This window comes from Tympanuchus pallidicinctus, unplaced genomic scaffold, assembly GCF_026119805.1.
Source record: "Tympanuchus pallidicinctus isolate F22 unplaced genomic scaffold, pur_lepc_1.0 scaffold17, whole genome shotgun sequence".
Classification (NCBI taxonomy): Eukaryota; Metazoa; Chordata; class Aves; order Galliformes; family Phasianidae; genus Tympanuchus; species Tympanuchus pallidicinctus.
This window is the reverse complement of record NW_026294690.1, coordinates 6376977-6399745: the sequence shown is the minus strand read 5'-3', so window position 1 is coordinate 6399745 and position 22769 is coordinate 6376977. Positions and strand designations below refer to the sequence as shown.

Genomic DNA, 22769 nt, shown 5'->3' with positions numbered 1-22769 from the left:
GCGGAGTGAATGTTGCTTTTGTTGGGCTTTCCACGTGGGTACTGGAAATGCCAGCATCCAGCTGGGTACCCACTGTTGGGGGTCAGCCTGGGGGCTGGGACAGCTTGGGGTTGGGGTGGAGCAGGCAAGAGGCACAAACATCCTGGTCATCAGTGTGGCTTTGGAAGCACAGGAACTAGTGAATCTGCTAAACCTTAGTGTCAGATAGAAATTGTTTGCTCAACTTTTTGTTTTTTATATCTACAATGTCACACAGCACAACTTTTAAACTTTAATTGAATCCTCTGCTTAAAAGGACCAAGCATAAAGCTCAGCAGCATGCTAGCCAGTAGCTTCTGAGATTCCTCTGCACATCTCTGTGTGATACAAGGAACCTGAGCCACTCCCTCCTTCAGTAACAGGGAGAGGTGATCTTTCTTACTTATATTTTAAGGACTGTTACAAAGAAGGCTGCTTTACAGAGTCAATGTTGAAAGGCTCTCATGCAGTCACCCCACCACTATCCATGGCTAAGGGCCACAACCAGAATGCATCAGCTGATGGGAATGCTGCAGTTCCCAGCCCTCTCCAAGGCAGGATGTTTCAGAAGCAGTCTCCTCTTGTGCTAGCTAGGGCTAGAATGCACTGCAGTGGGGGAAACGTGAAACTCTTCTGGCAGAGCAGCAAGCAGGGAATGAAAGTTCATCTGACATAAGGCAGAGCTGAGCAGCTTGTTCCTGGGTCCCTGGCACTTCAGCACGTCTGCGCTTAGGCTGTCTGTGTGCTCAAGGTCACAGCCCCATGGCCGTGCATGCTGGTGTCCTCACAGGAGGTGCCTGCAGCTGGAGGCTGCGCCCATCGCTCCCAAACCCATGACTGCACAGCACCCTTCTGTCCTCCCTGGCCCCGAGTCAGGTGGAGCTCAGCAAGGTGGTAATTGCAGTGTGAGCACAGTTCAGGCAGGGGCTGTGCTCTGTGCTCAGCACTCTGCTCCATCTCACTTTAGCAGCTCTCTCAGCCTCAGTTTATTTATTCACCTGTTTTAAGGGGAGGATACCCAAATGGCCTTATTTGCTTCCTGCCTTCAGAGAATTCATAGAGTCATCACAGAATCATTTGAGTTGGAAAGCACCTTTGAAGGCCATCTCGTCCCACTCCCCTGCACTGAACAGGGACACCTGCAGCTCCATCAGGTGCTCAGAGCTCAAGCAGCCTGACCTTGGCTGTCTGCAGGGATGAGGCACCTCCACCTCTCCGGGCAACCTGTTCAATTCAGTGCTTTAAGAAAAAAAAAAAAAAAAAAGAGAACATAATGGGCTGAGCATTTTTCTCATGTATAATTTGATTTCTATTTTAAAAGGGATCAGATATTGAGCTGTGTGGTTTTGAAGACCACTGTGAGACCGACTGTTATCCTCTGTACAAGCAACGGAGCATCTTCGTAGGCTGTGTAACAAGCCTCCTGCAGCCAGTAGCCGGGCTGGGCAGGGAGCAAAGAGCTGAGACTTGCGGCGGAGCCAAAAAGGAAGAGAGAAAAAAAAAGCGCCCAACCCAACCAGCCCGCAGGCGGCGGGGGGGGGGCGGCTCGGCTCGGCTCGGCTCGGCTCGGCTCGACTCGACTCTGCAGCTCCCCCCCCCGGCTTTTCCTTTCGCTTCGAGGCCGCCCTGACCTCGGCGCAAGGAGAGATCCGTTCCGCGCCGCCCATGGGCCATGCTCTACCGGAGCCGTGAGTGCCGACCGGCGTGCCGACCCGACCCGGGGCTGCGGGGCTTCTGCTCGGGGGCTGCGGGGTGAAGCCGGGGGTTCTGGGGCTTCTGCTCGGGGCTGCCTGCGTGCCGGGCACTCAGGCTTGGCGGAGGGAGCACAGCGTGCAGTTGAAGCTTGTAAAGCGCGTCTCTTCGCGTTTCCTTAAGCACGAGAGTTTGTACTGCCAGGGATCCGTTCCCGTTCGGTCGTGGGAAAATAACAAGTCGGATTGCGATGTAACAATTAACGGATAAATAAGAAAACACTGCGTGCTGGGGCTGCCTCGGCAAGGGTATAACATTTAGCAAATAAAATAACTCCATAAATAAACAGATTGGGAAGAAGCAGGAGGAAACAGCCGCGGCTTTGGGATCAGCCGACAGGAAATGCACGGCTGCCCTCCGCGCGGGAGCAGCTCGGGGTGGGCTGCCAAGGAGCCGAGCTCCAGCTCCGAGCTCCAGCAGTCCCTGTGCTTTGGAAGCAGCTGCTGCCTTCAGGTGCTCTGGGAACACGCGGGATCTGCGCCCAGAGCACAGGGGTTTGTGGAGCTGACTGTACCAGCCCATCGCTGCTGCTGGTCCTGAGGACGGGGCGCAGCCCTGTGCTGAGTGCCACGGGCACTGTCCTTGGCTTGGAGCTGGATGGTGGCCTTTAAGGTCCCCTCTGACCAACACTATCCCACGTTAGGATGACCTCAGGAGGGGATGCAGTGGGCAGTGCTACCAGGACCCCAGCGCAGTGCTGTGTGAGTGGGGCATGGCCACGTTTCTCCCAGCACCTTGAGCCCAAGCCACACTGTGCAGGGGAGGCTCAGAGGCGTACATGCCATGGGTGTGAGCAGGAGCTATATTTAACCACCGGTTCCCGTATCATCATCAGAGCTGATGGGACAAAAATACCTGCAGTCAGTGCATGCTGCAGCTCTCCTGGCAGCTCCGCTTCACCCCGTGCTCAGTACTTGTAGGGGAGGCTTTGCTCTGTGCCACGCTGGGTGTTTCCATTTCTGCCCTTGAGGTGCTGGTGGAGGTGCCAGGAGAGTGCTGTGAGTGGCTGTGTGACACGGCCATATGTCACCGTGTGTGCTGTCCCACTGCTGCAGTATATCAGTAGAGAGGTGAAATAGCCTTAAGAGTGTGGTGAAAGGAGACATAAAGTGACAGTGCCTCTTTCTGTTGCCACAACAAGGTCAAGGTTGTGCTATGTGCTGTAATAATAGTGGTAAGTCAAAAATCTGCTTTCATGCTGCTCAGAAAATCTGCCTTCCTGAAGGTAAATGGCACTAACTCTGGATGCTTGAACCCTCTCCATTTTCTCAAGAACAGGCACCATAAACATCGCCGTATTTTGCAATATTAAAAATACTTCAATGAGTTTTTTATTCTATATTCTTAATCTTTCTAAAGGTAAGGAGGCTGCTTCCCTTTTAGGAAGGAGTTGTAGCATGCATATCGTGGGGCTTGTTTGTTAGTGGAGGTACTCGTGGCAAGATGGGCTGCAGGAACCCTGTGCTGCAGGCAGCTCCCATACAACACAGGGAGGGGACAGCCTCAGGCTGAAGGGCAGGCAGTGATGGGTGATGCCTGGGGGTACTGTAGAGCTTGGGATGTGCTGCCTTCATCAGAGCTGTCCCAGGCTCTGCTGTGGTGCTGGGAGCTGCTCACAGCTCATTCTGTACCTTTGCCATATGAGGATGCAGGATTTCCCCATACATTAGAAAAATATCAGATTTTTCAGTAAAAGAAAATAAGCTTGCAGTAATAAATAATGTATCTCCTTATCATAATTTGCAAAGTCAAGGTTCAGCCTTGTTTCTCTGCAGGGTTTGTAGCCAGGAATGGCACATTGCCTCCATGAGTCAACGGGTAATTAAATGTTTATGGAATGTTGTGCTAATGAGAGCTTTAAAACACGCAGAGTTCCTGTGCTTCCTCGTGAAGAAGTTATATCCGGGATTTGAACAGTTAAACTATTTGAGGAAAAAGCAAATCGTGGCCGTGCTCATTCTGCATTTAATCGTTACAAACCTCACAGCTGGGAGTGTGAATTCCTGCTCTCGGCTCTCACGAGGCGCTTAACGCCGGCTCGAGGTGTTTTTCGCAGCACTGAGTCCCCAGCTCCAGCACGGCCACAGCGGCGGCCGCACGGGGGCGGTGGCGCGGGACGGGGCGGGACGGGGCGGTGCTGCCCGGCCCCGGGGCGGCCCCGGAGCGCTCGGAGGCAGGAAGGGCCGCAGCCCCGGGCTGGGCCGCTATGCTCGGTGAGTGCGGGGCTGTGGGGTCTGCGGGAGCATCGCTTTGGGGACGCCGGTCGCGTCCCGATAGTCGCCTCCCGGCGCGGCGGTGCCGGGTGTTCTGCTGGCGGTCTCGTGTGTTTTTCGGAAGTTTATTTGTATTTTTTTCTCGGAAGCCCCGTCGTTGCGTGTCCGGGCTCAGCGCACGGGGCGCTCCGTTGGCGTGCAGCCGCTCACCTGTGCCATCGCGCGTTTCTCAACGCCGTCTTTTGTAAACTCGGGAGCCCCGCGCTGGGGCCACCCCTGCAGCTGCTGCAGCTTCGGAGCTGGCTTTCGTCCGTGAGTCACAGCCCGTGAGTCACCGGGCTGCGGGTGGCATTCGGGAAGCGGCGGTGCTGCGTAACCTCAAGCCCTTGGCAAGTGCGCGGCGATGCCGGGCTGTGTGTGAGCCTGGTGCTGGGACGCGAGGGCTCCATCCCTACGGGACGTGTGAGCTTGTGCTGAGGCTCGCGGTCGCTGAATGGAAATAGGCGTGGGTTTGAACTTAAGCGTATGCATTTTTCCACTGCAAGTGGGGAATTTGTAATGGACGTGGGCAGAAGAACGCACCTCGAGGCAGCAGCTGTGTGCCAGATCCCACAGCTCAGCTGGCACACGGGATTGAGGGGAGTGTGCCACTGACACTGGGTCGCAGTCTCCTGCTCATTAGGATCGAGCAGCTGCAAGGCACCGTGCTCCTGCTTACCAAAGGCCCACTGGTTACCTCTTACATGGAGTACAGGAAAGTGTTTAAGGAAACACCACGTTCAACTCTCAAGAGCCATTTAAAGCTTTGTTTTTTTCTGTTTTTAGAAGACAGTCAGATAATGCTGAGTTACCGAGGTTGCTATCAAGGACTCTCACTGTCTGGTGACGAACTCACAGTTAGAAGCAGTTGGCCTGGAGGGGGCCTGGTGCCTCCCACCTCTCTGCACTTCCAGGCCTGGGGAGCAGAGCCATCACTCCTCTTGGGGAAGGGGTTTGGTTAACAGTGAAGTTTCATCATTTCAGGCAACTTCCGTGCAGTCAGATTTCCTCTCTTAAGTCCTCCACGCCCCTTTGTTGAGCTATTGAAGGGGGAAAGCAACAACTAGATGAGTGTGAAAGCTAAAATTTTGCTGAGATGCTTTAGCAGGGAGTCTGCAGAGACATGTGCACTTTGTTGGTCGCATGCCTTAAGGTTTTAATTATCAGCTCAGCTTTGTGACATTTATGAAAATCATTGGGTATTTCTGCAGGAAATTGCAACCTGAGCTTGCATTGCCCAGCAGATGCCACTGGAGTTTCTAGAACTAATGTTTATGAATGGTGTGCATGATGAACAAGAAGATCTATTGGGGTTTTGTTTGTTGTGTTGAAATTCTATCTGCTTTATCTCATCTGTCTGCTTGGTAATTTGAAGGAGGCAGGCTATTAAGGTAGAATAACCAGCGATCAACACCATAATAAAGATACAGTGGTAAGAGGCAGTATCACAAGTCCTTATGCAAATATCAATATGGTGGTTCACTGGGGATGCCCACCTGCACAGCTTCTGGCTTCTTTCAGGTCCCCTGGGCCCAGGCTGGGATTGGAGCAGGGAGCACAGTTCACCGCCGCAATCGAGCATGGAAGGGCTGAGCGCAGGCCTGCAAGTTTGAAATTCTGCTTGTTTTTTGTTTAAACCATGCTAGGTGTAGGTTTAAGGGTGCAATTTAAGGGTGATGTGTCCATAGGAATACGCATTTTTTTATCTGAAAGGGCAGCAAAAGTAGGATGTGGAAGAGTGTACACAAAGACAAAAATCCAGTGTGCTCTGTCCTGTTTGTTGTTCCTTATACAGAGAGCTATTTGGAGTCTTCTAAGGAAAGAATAAGCAAAAACAAAGCTACCAAGCAGTTCTTGACCGCCACTGTAACCTGATAGTTATGCTAGTGGTGTCCCCAGCATTCATCTGATGTCTCTTGACAGAAAGCTGGTAAGCCAGAAAGCCTCCCTTGGAAGGAGGAGCAGAGGCGTGTCATAGAATGCCTTGGCTTTGCAGGGACCGTAAAGCCCATCCAGTTCCAACCTGTGCTGCAGGCTGGCTGCCCCCCACTGGTGCCTGCTCCTCTTGTGGGCTGTGCAGCTGGCTGTGGAGCTGCAGGCCGTGGCCTCAGACAGCTGACAGTGCCATGCTCTGTGGCTGAGACCTCAGTCTCACAGTTCTGCTGCTCAGGCAAGTGCTGGCTGAAGGACTGATGGTCCTTGCAATGCTGGTGTGGCTACGGCTTAGAAACAAAGTTGTCATAGCATGGTTTTGAATTTTCCTTTGAGTAGCTGTCATCTCTTCGGGACACTGTGCTGCTGGTGGCACTGGTGGGGACAGGAGCTGGCTGGGGCAAGCAAGGCTGTGGAGCAGCACGTGGGAGTCTGAAATGCACGTGTGTGTTTCCTAGATATCCTTATCACCCCTGGGCAGGGTGCTGCATCTCAGCCATTAGCATCAGTGACGATTTGTGTTGTGTTTGGTTTTGTTTTTTTTTTTTTTAATGTAATTGTTATTATTTTGTAATTTAGCAGCTGGTGCACTGGTTGGTGGTTCTGTGGTGTGTTCTCTCTTCCCTGGTGTATGTACCAGAAGCTGAACACAGCCATTGCTCCTGTCGCGAAGACTTTGAGCAAAGACTTCTCCAATTAGAGGAGAGCTGGCGGGCTTCAGAAGAGGCAGAGGAGGAGCTGGGTTTTGGTTTTGCTCTGATGGTGCTGAGCATGATGACATCTGACTAGAATGTTTTAAACCTTGTGCCCAGTCCCTCCTCCCAGAGTGAAGTAACGTGGGGAGGCAGTGGTCCAGGTGTGTGAAGTGTCTTTGCAGGATGCAGAGAATGGAGCATCCCATGAGGCTGGGGCGCATCACACAGATGCTGGAGCCAGGCCTGAGGCATGTCCTCAGATGGCACAGGTAGCACTGTCTGCAGGGGGCACTGACTCACTCTTTGCTTGTGTGTTTGGCTTAGATCAAAGGAAAATGGAGACACCCAGAAAATCTGAGTGAGGCTTATGCAGTGTAATGCAATCTGCAGTGTGTGAGCGCACGGGTTTCAGATGGCAGCAAAAAGCCCTTGATAAGACCAGTGATGATTCAGTGGATCTGTACAGATGTGCCATGAGGACACACCGCGTTCCTGACTGCTCAGAAAAGAGTGTCAGCTCAAATATGATCTCCAGCAGGTCACAATTAGCTTCACTGCTGTGGCTGCTGCTGATAGATTTCCACGTGCTGCCTGCATGGAATCAGCCATGATGAGGCAGCGATGGAGTGTGTGGGAAGCAGAGATGATACATCACGGCTGCTGTTATTTTACAAACTAAGATATATTCAATCTGTCGGGACCTTGTTGTTCTTTTGGTACTTGCTGTGGTTTGTTGATTGAATGTCAAGGTGTTTTTTGAAGTTAAATTTCTTCTCTAGCTTGTTAGACCTCAATTTAACACATGCTTTTTGTAAGGCTGCAGAAAGAACAGAGTTGTTTATGACATCCAGTGTCGCTGTGGATCATGCAAGTGATGCAGAGGAGGGAGGAGGTAGCGAGCGAGGTGCACCTCACTCCCCACAATGTATTGGCATGGGCAGACAACTTGACAGAGCCTGATGCCCTATCAGTGTCTCCTGGTCCCCACCTCAGCCTGTAGTGCATCCAGATGAGTGGGTTTGAAGAGACGTTTGATCTCAGCCCTGAGTGAGGCTAGTGTTGAACTTGTTGCATCAAAAGGGAACTGCAGAGCAAATAGCGCGGTGTGTTTCTAACGGCATGCTGTGAGGCTGCCTTGAGAGCCAGCAGCAGAAAGGCTAGGAATTAGAAACACATGGAAATGAGACGTGTCTGTATGCAAAGAGAGAATGGAACTGAAGTACTTTTGTGCTTGTGGAATTGCAGCTCTGTGCAGTATCAATGGCCACGTGCCTTTATTTGAGTGGGAGCAACTTTGATTCTAGAGAAGTTGTAACTTCACAGTGATCATGATGCCAGATTCTTGTGAACCCTTTCCTGTAAGTGCAGTTAGGGCTACAAATGTGCAGAAAAAAGGGGGATGTAACAAAATTAACAAACATGATATAGGAAGGACAAGGGCTTTGCAAAGGTGCAGTGCATCACGTGTCTGTTTTCTGGCTTTTTTCCCCTTCATTCTTTTGTTTATCTTCCCTAAATCACAGGGCACAGAGAGCTGATGATGGTCTATTCTGGTAGCCAAAATACCATAAAAAATACCATAAAAAATACCATAAAATGCCATAAAATACCATAAACCCGTGTATGTGCTTTAAGTATGGGGAAGGCACTGCTTTCTTATTCTGTTCAGTTTGGATGGAGGGGTTTGTGCCGATCAGGTGTGATGTGTGTGCTTCCAGGGTTGGTGACCAGTGGAGCTGGTGGAGCACACTCATGCAGGTTGGGTGTTTTAATGCTTATTTCAGGCATTGTAACAGATGGTTCTGTTTCTAAATCTAATGTGAGCACAGTAATCCTACCTGAACATGTCTGTGTCTTTAATTTCATAGTGGCACAACACTGTGCTGTAGGGAAAGCTATTAGCTAAGAGGTGAACTCCTACAAAATCCATTATTATCAAATTAGAAACTGTGTCCAAAATGACAGCAAGTGTTGATTCATGTATTTGCAGATGTCCAGGTTAATAAAAAATAAATAAATAAAAAAGGTGTTTTAGTGAGATGTGTGTTTGAGTGTACTGTCATGGTAAGAAAAAATTACTGCTTTCTGAATGCTTGTTCTCCCCTCTCCCAGGTGATGTGGAAGGGAAGTTTGCCTTCTTTGAACAGTTTCATGGCATGTTAGCAGAGATTTTGTTCCTAATGTTCTGAGTTGTTTACACAGGGCAAATTGCTGATTTCTCCTGTTAGACAAAAGGCATCACTGACTCTTGGTGGGGTGATACCGGTGCATCTTTCACCCTGTTGTGCCCAGCTTCCCAGCCTCCCATCCTGTACCACCAGCCCTGCTGTCATCAGGTCCTCAGCAGCAGGCAAAGACCAGCCCTGTGCTATGTTCCAGTCACATATGGACCTTTTGCCATTCTATCTGAGAGAACCTTACTGTATGAAACACATTTCCATCATTTTTTTAAAATAAAATCTTATTTTTAAACTATGCAGTCAAACTTTCTATTTATAAATGGTAGAAAACCTTCAGTGGCTTAACTTTAGGACTGTATGGTTACTGTCAAGGTATTTGAGGTATCCATCAGTACCTGACATCAAGTGGTTTAGAAGCTTCTTCCTTTGGGAAGACAGAGATGCTCAGGTGACTGCCAGGAATTTGGGTACCTGTAATTTTGAGTGCATGGATCTCTGAAGCACACAGCTGTGCTGCAAGTCAGCTTTCCAAAATTATCTGCTGGTAATTTACTGGATTTTAGGTATTAATTCAGTGTATTTTAGGTATTTAACCACTCTTAGAAAAATGAAATGTACACGATTTAAAAATGGCTTGCTAAGTACTTACTGTGGTTTGTTCTTTGTGTTCTTCTGTCTCTAGATCAGTCGTATTGTCACCGGCTGCAACACGACATGTATTTTCTTACAAGCAATAGCCGACTGAATGAGCAAGTGGTTGATAAAATTATTCTTCAGCTTAACAGAGTCTACCCCCAAATTCTTACCAATACAGAAGCGGAAAAGGTAACTTAATTTTACTCCATCTCTGAATGTTCTGTTGTTTTTCTGCGAGCTGTCTAGGACCCTTTTGTCCACTTATATAAAAAAGCACACAGTCTGCCCCATCTCCTTGGGTGTTCTTACTCATCTTTATTGGAGGTGATATTAGCAGACCTTAAGCACTTTTGGGATTAGTAAATGTGTCTTCACATAGCGTGCCTCTGTGTTAAGAAAATTGTATCCCTAACTTTTCAGATAAGATCACCTCTTTTCTGTAGGTAGCAGCTCAAAGATGGATTTGGCGTGCATGTGCTGAGTTGCTGCTTCACCCCACTGATCCCTTTTCCCAGCTATAAGTGTGAGAGCTGAGAAATGGATGGAGTTAACGTAACTGTATATGGAGAAAGGCCTCCTTTGCTCAGGAGCTTCAAAATAAATATGAAAAGAATATATCTTTATTTTATTTCTACACTTAGCAGACATAAATGTACTGCTTTCCTATAGGTCCAGGGAAATTTCTGTCAACTCTATTGACAGTTTGAGAAGCTTACCATCCTCCCGTATCCATTTGACCTTGTGAGAACTTTGTCAGAATAAGGCGTGTTGTATCAGGTACATTGTATTCCTGTCCCCCTAGAGAATGAATTGATCCTAACTAAATGTACTGCAAATGTTATCTGCTGCACTGGTATGAAATCTAATGCTCTGCTGAGAATGGTTTTGGTCGCTTTCCAGATACTCTGGGATCAGTTTGATGTGGGTAGAGTGCACATTTTCATTCTCTTTGTAATGTCTTCTAGAATTCATCATATTTTAGACCATAGAAAAAAAAGCTTTCTTCTGCAGCTGCTTGCCATGGTGCTTGAGTAATGAGAATTCATAAACACTGCATTGGGTATGCAGCAGTGCTGGAAGCAATCAAATGTGTAGTCTTGGGATGATGAACACTCCAATATTGTGACTAATGTCATCAGTATAAAATACCTTTTTGGGTGATCACCACTAGGCAACTAAGGGAAAACCTGAAAACATCAGAATTCCGTAGGGTGTACATTCATGTTTTCTGTTTGCTGTCAGAATCAAATTGTAGAGTGGCAAGTATTGAATAGAATGGGGAGAAACATCAAATGTGGAGTAGCTGTCACATTATTAGGGAAAAATAAAAGAGGAAAGGCAGAGAAAATGTGCTCACCATCAAGAGATGCTTCCAGATGGAGCTCAGTGTATTGAAGTGTCCCATGCAACGTATACATAGGTTCCCTTAATTTTCTGGCCCATTGTTTTTGGCAATATAAAATGGGCTCAGTTCTCTGTCATACCATAAAATAATGTGAAATTGTTCTCTAGCTGTTGTAATCTCTTTTCTGATGAGTGCTTTTCTCTTACAGTTCAGGAATCCAAAGGCATCACTCCATACCAGGCTCTCAGATCTGATAAAGCACCTTCAGAAGAAAGGAGAGAGACACTGTCAGGAATTTTACAGGGCTCTACAGATCAATGCTGAACAGCTCTATAATGACCTGCCAAGCAGGAAAATCTTGAGTAAGTTGATTTGTAACTGGACTGAGTTGTCTATTTCCTCATCAGTGAATTATGAAACCTCATTTCACTTCTTCTGTTCAGATTATTTAAATGATTGTTTATTTATCCCCCATATGTGGATTTGACTGCATAGTTGTTCTTTGTTGGCTGGTGTAGGCTGTTCGAAATTCTTTGATAGCCTTGAAATACGAGTCTGTGCCTTTGAAACAGCTCAAGTTCTACTTGTAAGTTAGCAATATCATTCATATGAAGGACAGTTCCTCTACGTAATGGTTGGCCCCTCCTGGCTTTTTTATTTTCACTATGCTTATTCTAATTGGTAGCAAATCAGAACATTACAGCAAAGTAACCTCAGATTTGTTAATCACAAAAACCCAATGGTTGGGAATCTTGCCTTTCCCCCAATACATAGATCGTCCAGTTGTGTCCAGTTGAAGATGAAGCAACCATGTTGTTAAATCATGCTTCATTCATAGGTCCTTCTGATGCTGAACAGAGACACCAATCTCTGTGACATTAAATGCAGGACATATTTTGTGCAGTTCACGTGCCTGACTGATGTCCATAAAATTGCCCACCAAAAATATGTACGTGTTTGGGCCTCAATGCTTTTGAGGTACATACATATATACAAGTTTGACTCTATACACAAAGGAGCTCATTTCTCTAAAGAAAAGTATCAAGCCTGACTTTCCTATGTGTTGGTTTTACTTTATCATCTAGAGATCTGGAGAAAAAGAGCGGTGTTCCAAATGCATGGAAAGTATGTTCAGGCCTCCAGCACACAGAAATGACCTGAGCAGCTTGAGGAAAAGGTCTATGTTTAAGTTAATGATACTGCAAAAGGATTGTAGTATAAAAAGTCCTTATAAACGGTCTAACAGCTCTATTGCTTCACTGGACAATTGATCTCTAGTTATTAGAAACTCAGTTATGTGCTGAGGGGAAATTTTAGCAATGTGGGTGAAGCTCCAGTTAGATTCAAAGTGTTGCACCAAAAGTCAACAGGTTTTAAAAACAAACAAGCAAAAGAAAAGCTACTACCACCAACAAAAGCAAACAAAAAAATTGTATCTCCTTTATTTCTAGACTGTGGCATATTAATTACCAAAAAAAATAAATTGTAATGACTTTTTGATGTACAACATTTTCTAGCCTTGTTTAGCCTTTTGTGTTGAAAGAAAAGGTTTGTGTCTATCTAGCACAAAGAGAAAACAGCTGGGAGACTACACCATTTCACTGCCTGCACAGACAGGCTGCCAAGTTGCCCCAGCTTTCCAAATTCCATACCCAAATCATACTGAACAGGGAGACCTTATGGAATCAGCCTCATGGCAGCTTTAAAGCATGCTTGTAATTTGCTGATCACCTTGCAGAAGTCATGCCCATAGGGGGAAGGGAACAGGCTCCTCGATCAAATAGCTGTGAATCTGTCATTTTCACCTGAGGGAGAGGTGTAGAGCCACAGGTTTTTCTGCCAAACTGACTGAATGACAGTCTTTAGTAATTAACAGCAACTAAGAACGTAATTTTAAGAGTATTTTGATGGTTTAAGTTCTGTTAACATTCAATACTTTTGACTATTGAGCCATTTCTGAAAATGAGATTTAAGTTATCTTCGCCAAGTCCTGCCTACATCCCATAGAGAAGTTAGCTGGGTGCTCATAATAGCATAGCTGTGCCCAAGGCCATCTGTACCCATAAAACCCTTGTTGGAGGCTGTGTGATGTTGAGACAAAGACTCTTCCCACTGCATTTGCTCTTGTCACAGCTGGACAGGCAGCAGAAAGGAAATTTGCACAGTGCTGTTAGCCAGAGCAGAAGCATGCTCAGCTTTGCACCTTGGTGACTGATACAAGCTGGTTTAGCAATAGAGCTCAGTATATTAGTTTAAAAATAGACTGATTGTGGTCCCCCAAAAGCACTGGCTGCTATTGCATTATGCAAAGGGACCCCAGGGAACAGTCACTGCTAACATGGGGAGTTTGTTCTAAGGACACAGGTCCAACTGAAGCAAGCAGGCTTGTAAGAAATGTTTTGGGGCACTGGTGATCTGTGGCCTGGACAAAATAGATTGTATGCCATAGATTACATGCAGCTGTGCATCTGAAAAGTATTTTCCACACAGGTGAATCTTTCAAAGATTTTGTTCTTATTTAAAAAACAAACGAAACCTTCAAAATTTGTGCAAGAACAAAGTTTCTTTGCCTCGAATACAGTGTTGGAAGTGAGATGTTCAGCAATGTCTACGAGTTCCCACTAGAGGGTGGAGAAGGCACATGGCACAGACCCTGACGCAGCTACTGAAGCCAAATGAGTTTTCCATGTGACTCAGAGAATGTTTTTACACGAACTAGAAGGATAAAGGATCCGCTCAGTTCTGCCCAATGGTAGCTTGACAGGAGTGCAGAGCTGGAAGCGTGAGGAATTGTGTGCTAGGTTATCTGGAGAAGACTGCCCTCAAAACACGCAGTCTGCATGTGTGATTGCCATTGACAGAGTACGTTGTGGGAGGCTCTGCAGCAATTCTTTCTCCTTCAGTGGCTCCCAAGTGTGCAGCCAAGTGGTTGCAATGCTGCTGCTCTGCAGGAGAGCCATGCTGTCCCCCCTCACGGGATGGGAGACATGCAGAAATGGAGGAGAATCAGGCTGGGCCTGCTCCAGTGAAGCACAGATACTATTTGGGTACTTTACTCCACAGCAGCTTCCTTAGTGTCCTCTCACCCATCCTGGCATGCCTGAGGAGAGCCTTGATGTCTGTCCTGTCTCAGGTGCTTCAAGAGGCTGTTTTGTTATTCCTTCGTCCTACAAGTGCGGAGGATTAGCTTGGAGTACACCTTCATGGCAGGTCTCTAAGTGAAAGAAGAGACCTAGCAATACTGCTGCCTTCTGAATTCTTGTTTCAACTAAATGGCTTCGTTGCTGCTAACTCTTGGAAAGCTTAAGGTCAACCTCCTTTTCTACTTGAGTTCACAGAAAAATGTCATCTAGAGGCCAAAACTACTTATGCCAAATGTTAGTATGTAGTCCCTCCAGATTTCAAAAGAGACTGTATGTGTATTTAGCCGAGAGCAGAATTTGGGTAAGCAATATGTGCCAAGCAGTTTGTTCCAAGGGCTCCGTCTGCCAGATGCACCAATGCCCAGAGACTTACTCAAGAACAGAAGGGTGGTGGTACGTTCAATCAGAAGGTTGTTCTCAGATTAGCGTGTGCTTTGGCCCACAAATGTTTTGTATGTGTTACGCTACAAGTTTCTGGCGTTGCAGAAGGAGTACTTCATGCTTTCCTCACTTGGGAAGCAGTTTGACTGCTCTGAAGTAATCAAGTGTGCCAGGGATTTTCAGTCGGTGTCCCTCGTGTGTGAATCCAAGAGCTGCTGTATGTAACGTTCCTTCTGTAGGCAGGGCTTAAGCAGATGGGAGGTACTGCTGCAGCTCCTTACAGCTGTTCATGGTGCATTCAAATGACCTGTGGCTGTCTTCTGATCAATATACACCCAGGTGTAAGTGTAGCAATGATTTACTTCTAGAGGGGCTAATATTTCATGTCAAAAAGAGGTATTTTTTGGCCGTGTGGTATTTTGCATGTGCTTATTATGTTTGTGTTTGCTTGAGCTGAATACTAACTTCTGATATGTTGCTTTTGTTTCTAGAAACCACAGATTCCGCAGAGATAGACACTGACAAGGAGAAATGTATGCTAAATGACAGGGGTAAATAAATGCACACAGTGTCACTTTACGGAATGGCTTTTCAGATTATGATGCAATTTATTTTATTATATAATTTGCATTTCATGTAACATAGTTTGTTTTACGATGTCTTTACTGTCACCATCTAAGCAGAATGAATGGAAGGAAGCTTACTGAGCTGCTGCTGAGGCAACCAGTGCCAGGAAATTCAAGAGACGAGTTTAATCAATATTTACAGTGGTATTTTTACTTGTGCTGTTTTAGCTAAGCTGTTCATTTACTATGATTTCTCCAATGCTTGAATAATAAAGGCTATCCTGCTGCTGGGATTTTTTATTTTTTTTTTTATAGCTTTCAGATTTTTTTTATTTTTTTTTAAGCTTCCAATTTAATTACAAATCCTTTGGGGAAAAAACAAAACACAAAAAACAACAAAATAACAGATGAGCGAGAGTAAACTTAGGTATATCTGCTGTAGAATAACATGTTAAGCTTACTTGCTCTTCCTTTCTCAATGTCCAGTTTACAGGGAGGTCAGTAATTTTAGTCACTAGAAGATGTTTTGAAAAGGAATTGAAGAATGAAAGAAACTGAAAGAAAGATGTAATTTTTTTTTTTTTTTTAATTCATTGTGACCTTTTTCTCATTTAAATGTTAGTTGATGTTTTATTTAAAAATTTGATTATGAGAGATCGAGAGTCTTATATAAGCTTCTGTGACAGTTTTTTGCCTGGGAAGAAGGCTGAAATGAACACATTGTAACTCATTGTGTGGTTTTGTTTGGTTGCTTATTGAATACTCTAATGTGGTTGGCTCCACTGACTCATTAGTCTGGACTGACAGGTGCAGTTTAAATGTAGGTGTAGTCATGGCAAAGTCATAAATACAAATGGAATGATTAGATGATAAAGAGGCAGATATACATCTTTGAGGTCTTCGTTAATGGATAAGCATGAATTAGAAAGGTTCCATTGAGCATCAATACTGAGCATCAGCATTAAGCTGTGTGTAATTCCAGGCAGGCACATTAAAGCAGTGTTTCCAGTGAGAGATTTGTTTGAGGTATGTGTGAGGCACTGCATTTCAGAATCGTGAACAGGAACAAGAATATTTGCTTTTGTCATGAAAGCATCATTTGTGGAACATCTGTGTATATATACATATATATACATATATATATAATCACACACAGTTCTTTCCTGTTCCATTTTATATGGAGGCATGCACAAATGCTATTGGAATAAGTGAGCCACAGGAATCAAGTGAGTCCTGTGTGCTAATTGGAAACAAGGCAACGGAGCTGATGCTTGGCAGTGCCTGGGCTTCTGGCATCAGCTCTGTTCTCCTTCTCTGGCATTTGCTGTTTTGATGAAGCCTGATCATACACACTTTGTATAGAAGGACGGTGAGGTGTGATTGAAGCCAGTGGAGCAGCAGGATTCAGAGAAAGCAGCAATTTCAGTGGTAGGCAAAAGCAAAGAAAGGGAACATACAAAACCCTAACAACTTGCTTGGAATGGAACTGTATGGAATTGTAGTTATCTTGTGGTGTATTTTCACAATACTTCTTCCCTGTGGGCAGTACACTGACTCAACAGAGGCGAGTTTTGGAGTAAGACACTGCACTGTGTGGGTTATGTCCCAGTGATCTGCTTACTATTTGGTTGTAGTATTTAAAGGGTTTCTTTACACCAAGTTTTAGGCTAAGAAAATGCCTCAGAAGACTCTTGCTTCCATTGACTAGAACACAGGTGAACAGAGATGAACAATGAATGGTGTCAAAGTAACTGTAATAAAAACTAATTGCAGTACAATAAATGTTCTTCATAGTACGTTAGCTACAGCACATACATAACTGTGAATGTGTTAACCTCATTTGAGTACACTTAGTTATGCATATGAACAGCAATTGATGATTTATGAACTGAGATAAACTTTCACTTCTCTGCTCTGTCTTAATGAGTCCCCTTTTCCATTTTCTCTAGGCCCAGTGTTTTTCCTCGCCTGTTTCAGTGCAGCAGCAGGATTTGCCTTATTTTGGTATTGCTGTAACTCAGGTAATCTACCCTGGTATTTTCCTGTTGATTGCCTTACTTCAGCTCGTGATGGGGAGAGCAATGCGCTTCTCAGTCTAACACAGCTTACTTAATAGAGCAGGTCAAGGTGTCATCATTCATTAATGAGGTTAGGATGCAAACTGCACTTCAGACATGCCGAGATATAAATAATGGATTGTTTGTCGACAGAGGATGCCACAAACAGGGGCTCTTTTAAAAGTCAGTCATCATGTGAGCTCCTGTTGCTATGGCAGTGGGTCACGGCTCCCAGCAGCTACGAGGCGGAGGCAGAAGGGAAGCCCAAACCCGCTGGTCCCACACCTCTGGGGAGCCACGACCATCTGCAGTGCTGGGACTTGGTGCAGCCAACTGAGCCTTAGCAGCTGCAGTGTTCACCCTGCAGTGCGGGGTGTTTGCCATGCCTGGTGACTGGGAGCTTCTGCATCACGCTGCAGATACCTGCTCCATTTCCTAGTCCTGCCTGCTGCTCTCCCAGAGGGTGACTCTTAGCAGAGAGGTGTTGGTATGTGATCCTGGGTTGACTCTGGTGAGCAAGCACCAGTGGGAGCGGACAGCTGGTGCAGAGGGATCCTCTTGTGCCTCTGCAGTGTGGGAGGTGTCAGTCTTCGTGTGGTAGGTAGGGAGCAGAACTCAAACTTCATGTTGGATCGGTGCCGTCTGCTCCTCATTTCCTGCTCACAGCAGTCACAGTTGGGTGTTGCTGCTGACATTTTTCCAGGAGCTGTGGGCTGCTGACCCTGATCTGTAGCCCAGCTCATGGATGTTTGGGCTGTGTTCCCTTTCGTTCCCAGATCTGAGTCCCTCAGCAGGACTTTCCCTGGAGTCAGGATTTAAGACTAAAAGGGAACCATTAGGCCATAGCATAGGCTAACCCTACTGCTTTCTTAGCTGCCTTTGTCTTCCTTCACCTGTTTTAGCACCAGCATTTTCAAAAAGAACCCCAGACAACTTCCTGTAACTTCCCTTGATCCCACTTAATTACCCAGAGCTCCCAGGTCCCCAGAGCTCCCCAGGTCTTTTTTTCCAAGACTTTTCAGCTTTTGTTTCTCTTTCCTGTACCTATGCAGTGTCTCTGTTCCCCAGCAGTAATGGCCACCAGAGCCAGGTCCTCACAGTGCTCAGGGCAATGCTTGGGTGCAGAGCTGCTGCCATCCCTAGCTCAGTCGGCTCCTGTTTGTGTGTCTGCAATTGCAGCAACGCTGGTATTCATCGTTATCCTGTCTTGGCAGCTGATGCATGCAATATTGAAGGAAACAGGCTTTCCTCTAGAGTAATTTTTGTATTGATTTTTATTTTTTGTAGATGCTGCTCACTTACTAGAATGAAATTTAACTGTGTTCGTGTTCTTTTTCCTCCCATCTTCATTTCTGTTTTAGATGCAAAAGTAATAGGAAGATCCAGGAGAATCTTGGGTTTTTCTCCTATTATCATAGGAAGACATGTTAGAAAAATTTGTATGCTGTATTTGGAAGACATCTCAAGAAATTGAGGAAAAGCTGCCTCTTCGCTTAGACATCTGTACAGTGTGTCTGCCAAGGGAAGACAACGGTGCATGAATATTAATGTACTATACTCTCATACCAAAGATTTTATTAACTAGTTTCATCAATAATTGTGTTGCCTCAAGATGTATTTAGATTTGCAGCTATATATGTCCTTCCTTGTGGGAATGGACCATTTATTTTTGTAAATGCTTATTTTAAAATATTTATCATTTGGATAAAAGTATTTTTAATACAAACTCTGAAACGATATCCTATCTGATCACGGGTTTGCATATGCGTATTTTATACTGGAATGAAGGAACACAACTGTTTAACGAATGCTAGCCTGTCTTTTATGGTAATTAATTTAAGAAAAGCGCTTAAAAGAAAAAACCAAAACCACACACACTCAAAGCCTTACTAAGAAATTGATCTCTATCTCAGGACTGTCTGTTTTGTCTGAATCCTTTATATTTACTACCTGAGCTCAGGTGGGCACTGGCTCCTGCAAAGCTTTTCAGTGCCAGTTACCTCTATATGCCTAGTCATACACGTGTCCTTGCCATGTGTTGCAGTCCTCCTGTTTGTGCATCCTTCCACCTGCATTGTTCAGCTTGTGTTCAGCTGTACACCACGGTTTGAATGCGCAGGAGCTCATGCAGGCCAGCACCCAGCCCAGGAATGTTCTGGGGGACTGCAAGGTCAGATCTGAAGCACTTGAAATTACTAAGGAGACTTCTCAGATTTGGCTTTGTCTTTTCCAAGTGGGGTGTTCTGGGGACTGTACATCCAAGAAATCTACAGTGTTTTGCAAGGACGTCAAATTTGACTTTTTTTTTTTAATGGCCAAAAATATGTCTACCTATTTGGAGAGCCTGAGGTTGCTCATAATGCCATTTTGGTTTTATGTTTTTCGTCTGTAAGTTGGAACCTGGAAAACTTGCAAATAGCATCTTCAACAAACAGAATAAGATCAGAGTTCTTGAGGGTCGTTCAGGGAGACAGGGCTGCAAGTTAAGCGTGCAGGGTCTATGACTCTAACCATGGTCCTGCCTAGCTCAGTACAGTGGGAAGTGGCAGTGTCAGGGGGTAGTTCTTCAGTTGCTTGCTCAAGAGTGTAAAGAATTTGGTGAGGGGATGGGACTGTGTGTGATGTAGTGAGAAAGATGCTTTGTCTCTTCTTTCACTGGAATGAAAATTCCAAATCAAATTGAAAGCTGTTAGAATTTCTCTTGGGATCCTTCAGTGCATGGTGCCTTGTGCTGTAGCTGCTACTTATTCAGGCAGCCATCCCATGGAAGACTAAGTGGTTTTCTCAAAACATTCAGATTGAAGATTGCCTTGAAGCTATAAGCTTCATTCATGCTATAAAAATGTCAACATTTTCTCGCAAGCAAATCATCTCACAGTAGCTGTATTTCTTTCCAGGACAACTCACCAGACACAGTAGCAAGGGTGTAGTCCAAAAGAAGAATTGTGTACAGGGCCAAGCTTCCGAATAAAAGACCCAAAGCATATTTTCAAGAAGCATCTGAGAGATGAAAGGGCTCAACAGCTCCTGATTCTACTCTTCTGACAATGTTTCTGCCTCCTGCACAGTGCGCAGGAGGTGAAATCTTGAGAACCTACTGGGCAGTGTTTTGTGTAGGTGGACATACTCCAAGGTCTGCAGTGGGCCACAGGGTTTGATACACACTTGACAGCTTGATTGATGAAAACATACAAATGCCAGGCAAAGTAACACTCAGCAGGGCAGTTTTAGACTACTTTTCCCCTGTCTCCATCCCACCATCTCTCATGTCTCCTTGATCTAATCTCCTTGGGAATCTTACTAGGGAGAGAACTCTGACGGTGACGAGAGCATTTCCTGTAGCACTGCCAAACAGCTTTGCTGCCTGAGTTGCACCATGAGCTGCTGCTGTGCTGCCTTCCATCTTGGGATGGGCTTTAGTTATGTCCTGTTGTATTTGCTGTTTGTTTTTTCCTCCAACAAACCATCTGTAATTTATAGCATTTGGAATTAACTGTTACGCTCCCCTCTGTTGCTTAAATCCCTTAAGCAGCACCTTTTTAGGGGGCTAGAAAAAATAGATTTGAAATCCAAAGGGGTTTTAAATCTTTGCCTTAAAGCCAACTCTGAAACATCATCACAGGAACAGTATTCCATTTTACGTGGAAATATTATTCACAATATTCTCAACAGTCACATTTCATTTCAAAGCAAAGCCAGAGGTTATGATGCTGCTAGGCAGGTTCCTTCTGCTGGGGTTATCCAGCACTTCACCCTTAAATAACAGGTTGCAAATTGCTGTGAACTGTTGCTGTAGCCTGCAGAAGCTGTCAGTGCCTTGTCTGAACTGCAGCAGCAGTGGCTGTGAGGTTGCATGCGGCCCTCCCACTTCCTTATGCCAAGAGGCTTCCTTGAGCCTTGAAAACAATGAGAATTGGAAAGTTTACTGAAGGCTGTGGCTGTATTTCTTCCTTTTCTTAGGTTGCTTAAGATGAGAATGTCTCTTAGGAAAAAAATGCCAGGACAAGCAATCCTCAGGGCTAGGGCTGGGAGGAAGAATAAGCTCGGATTCATCCCAGCACTGGTGATGACCTGACAGCAAAGAACAGAAAATTATCCGTTCCTCTGTCAGTGCTAGTTTTTAGTGTGAGAATTGAGGCAAGGTTTAGAACTGTTATGTGCATAGGTTTGTGTAGTGTGTAGTCTCTGGAGAAAGCAATGACTTGGTTCCTTTCCCTCCTTTTCCCTTCACTGCCGTAATCCCTACAAAAGGTTTCAAGAAGTCAGGCAGAATTGCAGCAGGTGTTCTGTAGTTCTCTGGGGTAGAACAGAGCACTGCAGGTGAGACTGTTGGGAGATACGCATTTTATTTGAAGATTTTTCTTTCAGGAACAAATGCCATGGCTTAATACACTTCTTCACAAGTGTGCAGCAAGTGCAGGCAGATGAAGTGACAATGCTGTACTTAGTTCCTGGAGGAGGTACATATGTACCTGCCTGGGAGTCAGGTCCTTCTGGGCAAGCACGGCTCTTCACTTCAAAGTAAATTATGTAGGGCCTGGATGAGCCTGTATTGCTGCAGACTCCCAGCTCCCCTGTTAAGTCAGGCTGTGTTTGCTGCTGTAGCTGTGCTGGTATTTGGGAGTGTGTTAGCTGTGTGTGGGGGGAAGTTGTCCTGCATTTGCAAAATTCAGTAGGTGGCTGAGCGCACAGAGGATAGAGGATGTTCTTGTAAACGCTGTGGTAAACATACGGTAGACATAGAGGAGCTAATAGAAAGCAGTCCTGTTTTCAGCTTAACCTCTCACATTGTGCAGCTCTGGTTGGAGAAGAAAAATATTTGCTTTTCTCCTGCAGCATAAGGAGCAGCATGGGCTGAGGAGCCCAGCAGTTCTGATGTCTGCAAACATAGCACTGGGGAGAGGTGGGCAGGAGGACTGACATCTAACAGACTGACAGACAAGAGTGGAAGCATGCGGGATGTCAACAGTGCCCACAGGGCTGTGCCAGCAGGGCTCATTGCAGCTCCAGGGAGTGCAGCCCCTCACTGCTGTCCCACTATCTACCCCCAAAGTCTTCCTTCCTTGCTTTTTTTCATCAATGGGCATTTTGATTTAAAGCAAAGCTGAACTGCACGCCGTTGTCTCAGCCCTAGTGTCCGTGCTGCCGAGGTCCCAGCAGGATTGCTGGGCAGCTCCCAGCAGCGAGCAGGCAGGCCGAGCAGCTCAGGCAGAGTGGGGCGTCTGCATCCTGAGCTGGGAGGCGAGGTGACAGCTCACACTATCGGTGTGCACAGCCCCGTGTGCAGACAGCCTGCTGTTTAAAGTGCTTCAGTGCTGGCTGGCATGCCTGCTAGCGAGGGCTCTAATGAGGTGATCATTCACTGCAGAGCATGCGGGGCTGCTTGATAGCTGCTGCTGCAACTGCCTAGGCAAAGCTGTCTTCCTTAAGTTCTTTCATTTGTTTTTTTTCTTATACTGTAATAATTTGAAAACATTTGGTTAAAAACTGCAGTTGCAGATGTGTTGTACTGCTGTTCTCATAATCAGAAGTTACTCTGAAAACGTGTCTTGCCTTAGCTGTGTGATCAAGTGTTGCTGTTACACAAAGAAACAGCAACTGTTTGCTGTACTGCACAGGGCCTGTGTTTTGTAATCATTTATTGTCACATAGGTCTTCTTTAATTCTGTAAGAATTAATGACATTCTTTTTTTTATGTGAAGCTGGCAATATAAACTGTAATAAAGTCTGTACTGAGCAAAGCGCTGCTGTGTGGTGTGATGTGCTCTGCCCTCCCAGAAGGGCCCAACGCCTTGTCCTCATGGCGGCTGTC

General features: G+C 45.8%; 1 protein-coding gene across 5 annotated transcripts; it reads left to right on the top strand.

Annotated features, from left to right (window-relative positions):
• The first annotated feature begins 1586 nt into the window (after positions 1 to 1586).
• On the top strand, positions 1587 to 22698 carry CARD19 (caspase recruitment domain family member 19). 5 transcript variants are annotated; one of them, XM_052678626.1, is made up of 6 exons: positions 1587 to 1706; positions 9512 to 9654; positions 11019 to 11172; positions 14826 to 14885; positions 16850 to 16921; positions 18319 to 22698. In XM_052678626.1, the coding sequence occupies exons 1-6, from the start codon at positions 1691 to 1693 to the stop codon at positions 18429 to 18431; spliced, it is 558 nt and encodes a 185-aa protein (XP_052534586.1). In that variant the 5' UTR covers positions 1587 to 1690; the 3' UTR covers positions 18432 to 22698. The 5 variants fall into 5 exon arrangements, with proteins under 5 accessions (XP_052534586.1, XP_052534589.1, XP_052534585.1 ...); XM_052678629.1 differs by lacking the exon at positions 1587 to 1706 and adding an exon at positions 2799 to 2944 and having other exon boundaries at positions 14826 to 14867; XM_052678625.1 differs by lacking the exon at positions 1587 to 1706 and adding an exon at positions 2804 to 2944.
• Positions 22699 to 22769: the final 71 nt, after the last annotated feature.